The sequence below is a fragment of the Balaenoptera ricei genome, chromosome 12 (assembly GCF_028023285.1).
Source record: "Balaenoptera ricei isolate mBalRic1 chromosome 12, mBalRic1.hap2, whole genome shotgun sequence".
Lineage (NCBI taxonomy): Eukaryota > Metazoa > Chordata > Mammalia > Artiodactyla > Balaenopteridae > Balaenoptera > Balaenoptera ricei.
Genome location: NC_082650.1, coordinates 83210757 through 83223216, shown reverse-complemented (window position 1 = coordinate 83223216; position 12460 = coordinate 83210757). Strand labels below are relative to the sequence as shown.

At 37.9% G+C, this 12460-nt stretch overlaps 1 protein-coding gene across 5 annotated transcripts in view; it reads right to left on the bottom strand.

The window, feature by feature from the left end:
• Positions 1-12460, bottom strand: part of COL12A1 (collagen type XII alpha 1 chain) — a 149657-nt gene that overhangs the window by 81454 nt on the left and 55743 nt on the right. For 4 of the 5 annotated variants that reach the window (XM_059941783.1, XM_059941785.1, XM_059941782.1 and 1 more), the window contains 2 exons: positions 11150-11422; positions 2224-2496 (listed from right to left, as the gene is read on the bottom strand). The exons of the other annotated variant lie outside the window; for it this stretch is intronic. In XM_059941783.1, coding sequence (XP_059797766.1) covers positions 2224-2496; positions 11150-11422 — 546 coding nt within the window. The remainder of the gene's footprint in view (positions 1-2223; positions 2497-11149; positions 11423-12460) is intronic. 5 annotated transcript variants of the gene reach the window in all.

Sequence of the window (12460 nt, the reverse complement as noted above, 5' to 3'; positions counted from 1 at the left end):
ATTGGAGGGCCAGTAGAAAGTTTCCCATCTGCTGGCTTTCTAGCCACAATTCATGGTTTTCATTGTATCAACAGTCTGCATACCATGTCTCTGAGTGTCAGGTGAAAACAGAAAATATTTCCTGAAAATACTTCCAAAATGTCTCCTTGGAAGTTTAGAAGAAACTCGAAGAGCATGACCCAGTGACTCGACCCAGTTATCTGCACCATTTAGGACTCATCCACCACCTGAATATACTACATCTGACTCAGATTTCTCCAAGTACTTTCTAAACTACCTCACTTTCCACAAAGAGAGCAAAGCAAAACACGACAAAATGGTAGTAGAACAAAGAAAGGTTCCTGTTTTCCATCGTACTTGCCTAGCTGCTTGAGCAGCTGGCATAATCTCTAGAAAATGTACTTTCATTGCTGCCTAGTCTGTTCATAGGTCAAAAGAGGCTTTTCTGTTCACTCACCTTTAAATCAATCAATTAGCCAAGAAATAGTGAAAATTTCTTAGATGCTCAGCTTCTTAGAGATGAAAGTCTATCTAGGATTTCTGCTAACATACTTACTTTGGACGAAAACATATCCTTGGGGAGATTTTAAATCCCAAATAAATATCTGAGGATTCAGTCTTTTCACAAGAAGAAATGATGGAGGAGAATCTTTGGAAAACGTTTCCCTCTAAATACATAAATTTTGATAATTTCTCAGCCACGTGAATTGTATCTTCACTCCTACAAATAAATTTAGCTAGATGTGTCATATGTGGCCTAAATTTACAACACGGCTTCTCTTTACAACAAGTGAACATTTACCAGAAATAGAGATGAATTTGGGCCAGCTTCTTGAACTATATCAGCCAATATATTCAGACACAAGATTTCAATCACTACCATGGAAACCAATCATGTGACTATCTGAGAAATATGCCTTTTGTTGTATTTAAATCTCCTATAAGGAGTTTGATTTTTTTAATCTGGTTAATTTTGACACAGATTTAAGCTTAGACATGTCCAACTGAGTTTGCCAGTGATTTAAAAAAAAAAAAAAAAAAAAAGATGAATTCCTCAGAGAACTCAGACCAAAAGATTTTCATTTAAGGACAACCTAAAATCAGGATACAGGACTTCATTGAAATTGCTCATGGCGTTTCCCTCTCTCCTCCTTTGGCAGAAAAACCACCCCTTTCCTCCAATTCTTTCTAATAAAAGGAAATGCAAGAATGCCCCAATCTTTCCCCTTTTCCTAAAATCCTCCCAAACAATGGGAATAAACTTTCCTCCTATAAATACTTAGAAATGCCCATCCTTAACAAATTACTTTTTAGGAAAGACAATTAAGAAATACCAACGCACCTCTCACTAGCCACCTGATAATAAATGATGAGAGGGTGATTCAAAATTTTTCACAAGAAAGAATATTAATGAGATAAAGGTAAATTTTTGCCCCCAGAAACCTGAGTAGACTTGATTTAGCCTCCCCAAACATAGTAAAAATAATCTAGGATTAGTCTTGGGTGTATAACAATCATAGTCTCAATAGCCAGATCATTTCTCAACCTTCTCTAAGTAGCTAGGCACTATGCTTGGTGCTTTGCCCACTGTTATTTCATTTAATCCTCAAGACAATCTGAGGCTGCATTCTACACATTAGGAAACTGAGGCTCAAAGAAGGTTCAAGAACTTGCCCAAGGTAATATAGTTATAAATGTGCCTGAATTTTCTTTGTCTCCATAGCTTCTGATCTTTTTACTAGCCGAGCTTCTTATCTAGTTGATCTTTCCACCAGAAAAAAAAAAAAAAAAAGAGAGAGAGAGAGAGACTGAGAGAGAGACAAACACAGTTCACTTTTGAACAATGAAGGTTTGAACTTCGAGGGTCCACTTATACACGGATTTTTTTCACTAGCAAATGCTACAGGACTACATGATCTGAGGTTGGTTTTTTCCTGAGATGCAGAGGAACCTCAGATAAGCAGAGTCGACTATAAATTATACTCACATTAACCCTCACATTGTTCAAGGGTCAACTGTGTAGGTAGTTGGAAGGGATTCAGTATTTCAGACTTTGATATAATTTTAGATGCAAAACAAACCTGAATTTAAACCACATTCATTAAAGGTCCTAATTTTTTAGTCCCCATTTGTCATATAAGGAAACAAAATGCAAGTGGTTATCATGAGCTGATAGCTATTAGGTAGCGCCAACACACTCAAACCCCTTGGACTGTTACCTACATTCAGTTGTGGCTTCTCCACTCAAAGGTTCTCCTTCTCCACTACTGTAAATTGCAAATACTGAAACTCTGTATTTGGTCTCTGGCTGCAGATTTTCTATCACAGTATGAATTGCATCTCTAGGAAGACTCTTCTCTCCAGCCTCAATATCATCATACAGCGATTTCCACGAGACCCTGTAACCGCGAACCATTCCTGGAGCAGACGTCCAATAAGCACCAATCGATGTGTCGGTGATATCTTTAGTAATCAAATCCTGAGGTGAACCACGCTCTAGAATAGAAATGAAAGGGGGATCATTTTTTAATGTCTACTATACATGTAAATACTCCTTCATCCTAGTAGACATCCTGATTTGCTGGAGTCAATTTGTCTAATGTTGCCCAGTTCTTCCTTCTAAGCTGTCTGTCCTATTCTGTCAGTGGAACAGAAGATGGGATTAAACTTTAGAATTATACCTGATTCCTGCCTATCACCCTGGTCCCCATATGTCCAATCAGATTGAAATGTCCTTCAGGACAAGAATGGCATCGAAATATGAAGAAGTACGTGCCTAAAAAAGAAGTGCAAAGGAAAACAAAGCATCTAAATCCCCAAATTTTACAGTTCAGTTCTCCTTATTGTGCACAAAGATCTTTATTTCTTCACCATCATCTTTTCCTCTCTTATCTTATTTAAATAAGCTCAGTTTCAACATACCACTTCCAGTAACTCCAACAATCTCATATCACTTGCAAATCTTAATTCCAACAATCCTTTTGGGGGGGAAACTCTATTTGTTCACAAAGCTAAAAAAAAGCAGAAATGCAAATTTCCAATTATAGCTTAACCCTAAGGAAACTAAAAACCACCAATTCTTCTGGAAAATCTAAAAGCAACTAGTCATCAAAATAAAACACACCACTTGTTCTAGCTAATCAAAAATGCTTGCTGCTAAATTTTGGCTCTCTCATTTAAAAAAAAAGTACAACCCAAATGGAAAAACACGGCAACCTTGACTTAATAGGAGACACAGATGTCTACCAATAAAACCCTAACTTTCCGTAATTTAAATGTACAATAAATATACAGGTCACTTTATATTGGCTACCTTTACTAGGGTTCATGCCACAGTATGACATAAATATAAAACTATCTGCTTCTACAGCATACGTTTTACCAGTAATTGTTGTGTATTCAAGAAAATGATATATAATGCTGCTACAAGAATTTTGAAGACTGTTATTTCACTTGAATCAGAGTAAAAATGAGTATCTTTAAAATACTCATAATTATTTAAATTTCAGTACATAAAGATAACAGTAAATGAAAAAGAAATCTTAGTGGACAAAAACCTATCATATATGGTAGATTACAGAGGGAAAAATAAATAAAATGGGAGCCGGGCATCCTACCAGACCCCGAGATGAAATGGAAAATTCTAACTCCATTATAAATAACTTCAACTGCTGACAGGACATCTCATCTCTGGAGGGAAATTAGTTACATATTTCACTGCAACCTAGAATATTTATTTTCAAGAACATACTGACTTCTTTCCCCCAGTACTTGAGGCTAATCTTCATTTGAAGGTCTTCTTTAATCGTATTTGCTACTTAAATGGTCACACATCTTTACATCTTCTCTATTTACAGGAATATAAACAAATTGTTTCTTTGGCTGGGTTGGGTTGGGTTTGGTTTGACTTGGTTGTTGGTTTTTTTCTTTTTTGCTTTTTATTTTGTTTTGATCATTGATAGCCCAACTACTGGTCTCTAAGTTTTAAATCTGCAGCATGTGTCCTTTGCTTGATATACACTACATCCTTTTTTCATATGTGCCTCTTCACTTAAATTTCCTAAGTTGCAGTTAGCAACAACTGTTGTGAAATAATACTTGAAAGTACTTGAAAGTGATTCTGAATTTAAGTGAGCTAACGAGCTGCATTAATAACATTCCCAAAAAGTATAAGACAAAGTTAGCTTAGAACATGGGAATTATATTCCAAATTAATACTGGAGTCATTTACAAACAATAATTTTAGTTTCTAGTTTTCCCAAAGGTTATGCTTCTCAGCCTGTTTTTCTCCCTACTTTCTATAGCACTGAATTTGACATTGTTTATTTCCATGGCAACACGACATCAATCTCACAAACACAGGCTAATGATTTCACTGTGAGAAAATAATAGGAAGGGAACTGTGGTTGAAGCAAAAATACATTCACAAAGATACTTCTGGGCTACAAACAAAAAGAGCCTAGCTCACAAGACATGTATTCCCATGGATTTTAATCAACTATGTTAACACTCTCAAGACCTGGAAAGCTAGAACAAAATACTAGTAAAACTGCAGTAAAGGCCTTTGTAAGGTTTGTCAACGTCCTGGAAAGAATCTGTAAAACCACTTTTTAAGATTCAAATAAAATATTAGCTGAAAAATATTCCTGAGTTCCAATTAATGGCATGACAACACTAATTCAAGTGAACACTAAGTAAATTCTCAATCACAGAAAAAAATCCTCAAAAAATTATAGTTTCTGTCTCACGCATAAAGGCATTACTGGCAGGCACTGGCACTGCAACATTGCATGTTCATGACAAAGAAATGTGGAATCCAAAGAAAGAAAAAAGACACCTCAAATCAGAAGCCAAGATTGAAAAGATAAGCTGCTTCAATGGGTTTCTTGTTATGTCAATCAGTCAATTTGATAAAAATAATCCTAGGGCTTCCCTAGTGGCGCAGTGGTTGAGAGTCTGCCTGCCAGTGCAGGGGACACGGGTTCGAGCCCTGGTCTGGGAAGATCCCACATGCCGCGGAGCAACTAAGCCCGTGAGCCACAATTACTGAGCCTGTGCGTTTAGAGCCTGTGCTCCGCAACAAGAGAGGCCGCGATAGTGAGAGGCCCGCGCAACGCGATAAAGAGTGGTCCCCGCTTGCCGCAACTAGAGAAAGCCCTCGCACAGAAACGAAGACCCAACACAGCCATAAATTAATTAATTAATTAATTAAAAATAATAATAATAATCCTAAATATTAAGTTTATACTGTTGTCAAATGCATTGAAAAACCTTTTTTCTCCAAAAAGCGGGGGAGTTGGGTTTTCAAGCTGTTGCATTACACCCACGAATCTTGAGAATATGATGTACTCGTGACAAGTCTATTTTATCAGACCTATAACCCTTGAAATTTTAAAACATGGAAACTTGGCTTCGCCAAATATTAACTTACAAAAAAAGCAGCAGTTGAATTCACCCTGTGATCTGACTGTCAGGCTGCCAAATGGCCAAGCTGGTCTGGGGACCTGGTGAGCAGGCCGTCACCTCCTGGGGCCCTGGGACCCTCAGCAATGCAATAATTGGACTGGACCCGATCAGATACACAGAATCACCCAGAGAGCTAAAGACTCGGCCATGCCCAGATCAATTAAATTGGAGTATCTGGAGATGTGCCTGAGCCCTGATGCTTTCTAAAAATCTTTTCGATCTCCTCTGTGATCCTAATTCCTCCACGATTCTCTACTCTTTTCTCATTTGGGGGCATTTATTTGGAAGTTGTTTGGTCAGTGTGGGAAGGAACCCTCACACTCGCTTTCACTCTGAGAGACAGGTGTGGTGAAATAAAGGCCAGTGTGATTAAAGCAAAGCTGGTCAAAATTGGCGGACACAGGGACGCTGTGTAGGACGGCGTGATGGTTTCTATATCGCATGGGTCTATGGCCACACACAACAAGTCACTCTTTAGGTAGTGGCACGTGCCCAAGGCTGACCCTCGGAGAACGGAGAAGTTGACTGAAGCCTCTCATCACACCCTTTCCATCCCATAACATGAGTGGGATTTCACCACTGTCTCCTCCCCTCCATCCTGCGTCAGAAGGAAATGGCTCTCAATGCATGTTTCTTCTTCAAGTGTCGATCACATTTTCCTGTGAATGAGGTTTGACCCAAGTGTTACCTAGCCAGGCATTTGCTTTGGCTTAATATATTGAATTGTAGGTTTTGTCCTCAAACTATGGAACTTCAGACATCAGTAGCTACAGAAAGAGATTATTTGGCTTGGATTGGGTTTGCAAGAGAGTCTCTTTTTAGTGTACCTGGGAAGGAAGAGGAAAGAGAGAGGAATAAGAAAGATGTAAGAAGACCAGTATATAGCCTCTGCCCAGCAAAGGTTACCATTCTTCAAAAGGGGAAGACGTAGAAACAGCGGCAGCAAGCAGAAACCAACTCCAGGAGACTTTTTGCCACTTTGTCTCAACCTTTCCCCAAACGTGGACCCACTTCTGCACCAGCAAAGGCTCCCCTGTTTTGAGCTCCTCCTCTCCCTTTGCCCCAAGACTTACAAATATATGTTTTATGATGTTTGGGTTTGTTCACGTTTTTTACCTAAGTGACATTGTTTTCAATACTTTAATCTCATGGTACTTGTTTTCTGCTGTTCTGAACCATATGCCTGCACTTTGCATATGACTTTTACCTCTGGGAATAGAATATCCGGCAATCGTTTCAAACAAGTCATCTTCTGCAATGACGGCATGCCTTCATCTCTATTCCTTTGATTCCATCTCAATAGTTCTCCCTTCTACTCTGTTCTGCCCAGTATAGTACCAGGATAGATGTAAGGAATAACAATGCTTTTCTGTCATAAATTTAAACAAACAAAATGCATCAGTTTTTGAAATTTTGATACTCAGTATTTCTGATCTGATTACAGGACATACTCACATATATTCAAAAGGCATCATTTCTGGTGCCTGCGTGCATGCATCTCTGTGCTGCTGGGGCAAGTAATTAGACAGGTGCATTTCTCATGATCTGAACATCCACAGAGGGTTGATTCTACTTTTTCCACAGATGAGGCCAAAGAACTAAGGCCTCATTTAAGTAACTTTCCTACATTTCCTTAGCTCTTTTCCATTTGCTTTCTAAAAAGCAAATCGTCATCCAATTCAAACATAATTATACACAAATTAGCCAATGATGATAACGGAAATATTAATCATTATGAAATGAAACTCTATTTTCACCTTATAGATGGTTCCAGCCGGCTTCCATTGAGTTTCCCATACCACTTTCAAAAATAGAAGTTAAATTGAAAATGTAATGTAAACCCTCTTCTGAATCAATTTGTCTTTTCCGTTAGAGCTCAGCTCAAAGTCATCCAACTTTCCACAGCAGAATACAGACGACCTGCTCTGGATAACGTTCATGTGGAAACACACTTGATTTACAACCAACGACTTGGAGTCACCATTCCAAAGGACAAAGTTCACTATTGATCAGTTAACTTAGTTACTTTAAGCAGCACATAGTTCTATAAAACCCCTAAACAATTAAATGGACCTTCAACCTCAAAGCCCGGGTGAGATTTCTTCCATAAGTGTCACCTCTCTGATGTAATATAGATTTTTCTCTGATAAGCCATTGATTTGCAGAAAAGAAAATATGAATTACTGTTTGGTGATTGTGCTAAAGTTCCCTGGAAACATCAGTGTTGTTATACGCAGAATGTATGATTTTTCAAATTATGAGACAGCAGTAAATCTAGGAAAACATAGAGGCCTTATTTAGTCCATCTTGGAGGGGCCCCATGTCATTCAACATCTTGCAGAAGAACTCCTGTAATGTGCTGAAAACCTCATTGTAACAAAATCTCAGCTGAGTTAGCTTGCTTTGATGTATAGGAAGCCATTCATGTGTAGGACACTGGAGAGTTGCTATGGCAACTGAAACAAAGGAAATTCTGAAAAAATCATCTTTTCCATAGCCAAAAAACACACTCAAAAATAAAAGAACTGTATTATTCCAAAACTGAAATTTTCATTCACTTGTGGTAATCTCTGAATTAAAATGGGCATTATTCGTTTCGAGGTTTATAAGAGCAGGTTTCCCTCTCTGTAAACACTAACAGTGACAACCAAAAGTTCTTTCAAGACTTGAAGTTCATTTGCATGTACAGCAGTGTTTTAGTAATTACATTAAACCCACTTTACCAACAACAGGAGTAAGAAACAATGTAAATCAAACCTAATAGTTTGTGCTCAGATTCCTCTGAAGTTTGGATCTGAAATGGTAATAAACTCTGGCTTTGTGAATCTGTTTCATACAGTACTGGGGCCAACCATGAACTTCCCCAACGCCAATGCTAATAAATCTCTCTTCCAGGGACAGGGGAATTTTCTGATCATTGGCGGCATTTCAAGAAAGCACTAGGAAACAGATTCAAGTTAGGGATGGTTGTAGACCACACTAATTATGTTTTTTAATTCTTTTTTAATTGAATAGAATGCACTTCAGTCAATCTATAAAATTTTCAACCCACAGAATGCCCTTGCTGGCTGAGCCATGCTTCTGGATGGAAGAAACATTCCTTTGAGGTCTGCTCTAACCACCTCCTCTCCCAAGAGAAAAACAGATTAGAAAAACAGCAACCCTCAAAAGCAGTTGCCTGGCTCTGATTCTGGGCTTTCCATTCCCTGCATTTACCATCATATCCTATTCCTGTATATGGTATGTGGATTTGGCTAGGTTAATATAATAAAATGAAATAGAATAACCAGGGGCACAAATCTTCTATTATTTTCACTTAGTCACAACTATGCTTTCACATATTCCTCAAGTTTACCACACATCATGCAATGAGATAAATATGTTAATAAAATCAGGCTGGCAGCAATTTCTCTAATCCTTCACTATAGTAAAGAGCTTTGGTGTCAATGGAAAAAAATCTACTCTTACAATTTAGTTATGAATTAACTATATTTTTAAAGGGAACTTGCAAATCATCTAGCTTTCTTCCTTCTCAGGGAATGGGAAACAGTAATTTTTAAATTTATTTTACTACCTGTGTATCTCCCATCGAGATTATTTCTGATCAGATACACGTGTGTGCACACTCACACATGCATACAAGTTGGTAGATTTTCTATACCACATGTGCAAAGGCATAAAACTATAAACAATTTAGCTATACACCTGGCCTAGAAAAATCATCACCCAGTAGTATATGTTTGCTGTTAAGTTAAAATGTGCATTTTATTTTCTCAAAATTGGTAATACATTATTCTTAGTAAAGATGCCTTAATCTTTAGAATCAAGATTTTTGACTGAATATAAATATATTTTTAAAGTAAGAAATGCAGAAGAATATCAGCAGGTTAAAAGGTACAAGCAGAAGTAAAACTATTAAATTATTTCTAAGATATCCTTTATAAGGGAGAAATGTTCGCAAATATAAATAATCTACAACTATTCTATAAAAATAAAAGCTCAAAAGTTGATCCTTAAAAAATCCTATGAATAATCTATGTTGAAAGCCTGTAGAAAGCACATGAGAAAGAGAACTTCAAAGGTCAAAAGAAAAGGACAATCTTCTCAGAAATTCTGAATGTTGCTCCAGATATGAAGATCACATGCTTTTGTTGTTTGGATTATGTCTCCATAATTAAGGCAATTTCCATTTCTCTCATTAGTTTCAAGACTTTAGAGTAACCAATCAATATCTTTGAAATACTTACAAAAGCTGTATTTTTAGATATCAGTTCTAAAGTGAATGTTGTTTCCCCTTGATAAATTTCATACACATGGGGTATTTTAGAGTTCCCAAAGCGTTTCACTTACATTCTCCCATTTGATCTCCACAGTAAGTCTGGGAGGAAGGGGGAACAGTGGTCATCCCCTCTTTATAGATGGGTAAACTGAGGCTCAGCAGGGTTAAGGGATTATTTCAAGGTCACATGGCAAGGTAGCCAAACCAGGACTCTTCTGATAATCAGTACTTTACACACTGATATTTAATCTTTCGTTTAAATCCTCTTCTAATAATAAATCTCACAGAGTATTGGACTTCAACTCTTGATGACTATTAGAGATAGAATTCTGATTAGAATGTTTTTGTCTATTTGTTTTTATTTTTTAACTAAGTCTTGACGCTTTAATCAAAACTGCCTCTTGTAGGCCTCGTCCCTGTTAATCATAACATATACAGTCCTCCAAGCTCTTGGATCCACTAAATTTGATGGATATTTTGCCTAATATCACTGTGATCTCACTTTACAAAAGATACTTCAGATTTATTTTCTTCCTACAATTATTTTAAATAAGTCATAGAAAAGATGGTGATAACAAAAGGAAAGCTATACCTGATCTCCCATTTAGGCCCCCAACTATGGAACTGAGTCATCATTGGAACCATCCACGGATAATTCTTTTTAACACTACAATCCATTCTCATTGTGGTTAAGTTAAATTTGTATTTTGTCTCACACAGGACTTACTTTGTGATTGTGGTGAGTCAAATCGAAGCTGCCATTATAGTTCAGAAGAGCCTAAGAAATATGAAGCCCTCTGACAATGAACTCCAGAGAACCAAGGAAACAGCTCCGGTCTTGATGGTTCTTACTAAGTACTCCATTAACGTTGAACTTCTAACCCTGAACTGCATTTTAGAGATCATTTAGGAAACAAATCAACAGTAACTTGGATTCTCACATTTTTCAAGCTATTATGACTGCTTATATGCATGGTGCATGAAAAGAGGCTGAGAGTCAAAAAAGGTTTCTACCTGCTCCTGGGTGATGACAGCAGTTGTGTTACCTTGGACAATCCAAACCCTCTTCCTCCGCAAACGTTTCCCAAGGCCCCTGCCCACCCAAGTGTCACACACCTATTCTCCATTTAACCAGCCCATGGCATTGCAGACACATTTCTACGGCTTTACCATGCACTCAGCTCCCCAATACACTTCTCCCCAATCAAATTTAATTTTTTCAGTAGCTTACATTCTACGTCTCTGAATAAGAGGCAGTTTTATGACTACTTATTTTTCAATACAAATTCCTTTTAAGAGAAAGGATCGTACATTCCCAGATTTCATTCTCTGAATACATTTTAAGCTCCCTAAATGCGATCACAAGCAAGCTCAGGGATTTCTATAAAATATGACAGTAATTACCTTCAAGCGTTGCCCCTTCTCCAAAAAGGGCATCTCCAGCCCCAGACGCATACAAGGCTGTCACAGATAAGGCATACTGTGTCCCTTCGTTTAATCCTCTCAGGACAGTATTGGTTGTGTCTCCCCTCACAGTGACCTCTTGAGTCTCGCCTCCTGCCACGGGGGTGTATGTGACGAGATACTGTTTCACTTTTCCTGGTGCTCCAGTCCAAGATAATTTCATAGTTGATGTCGTAGGGTCAGAAACTCTTAAATCTCTTGGGTTCCCTCTAACTTCATTAAAAAATAACAACAACATCAAAACTCATTATTTGATAAAATGACTTAAAATACACTTTGTTGCTTTATATATATATATTATGTGTATATATATATATATGAAATCAAATTTATATCCTAGGTGAGATTATGGCTATTGTAACTATTGACTAGCCAGAAGAGTTTAAGCATCTCTAAATTGGGCCCTATGTGTCAGTAGAAACAAAGCAAAAGCCATCTAATTCCTCTTCCGTATTTACACATGCTAAAGTCTTTCATGTTAGAATCTTTCATGTAAAAACTTCAATGTTTTCTCTAAAAGTGGAACAAAGCACTATAAAATGTATATGTGTTGATCAGTATCACAATGGAGATTTTAACTCTGCTAAGAAATCATCAATAAAAAGGGTTTGTTAGCACAATGCTATGAACATCTAAATGTGATGGCCAGGAAACACACCAATGTGATAAAAATGATAAATGATAAAAATGAATGCCATCCCTAGAAAAAAATATATGAGAGGAAACAGCCCAAGTGAGGTCGAGTCTTGGATAAAACTCAAGGGCTGGGCTGCCCATCTCTTTGCAACTATGTTTGGCTTTTCATGCCTTTCCTGGTACAGTGGCCATGTGGTCTCTGAAGGGTCTCAAGGCACCCAAGTCTATGACTCTCACCAGCAGGCGCACATCGCCAGCCACTTTAACTCCAGAAAACAGAAAGATGAAGCGTCACTGGGTCTTCTTCTGGTGCCTGGCACAAAGAGCCCTAGGTCCCCAACTGGAAAGAGTGAAAGAGAGGTGACTTCCCAGAGGGAAGAGAGGAGGAAGACAGCAGGTGGAAAGAGAAAGTGTCTCTGCAGGAGAGGCTAACTAGCTAGGCTGTACCAGGAGGGAAGTAGTGACGCAGGGCCAGCTAGAACGTGAGTGTCTGCACAAGGGCGAGAAAGTCCACAAACTCAGATTCACCGCTTATGAGCAACATGACTCTGAGCTATTATTTAGTTCCCTTAGCCTCAATTTTTTTTGTAAAACTGGGATAAAAAAGTAACAACT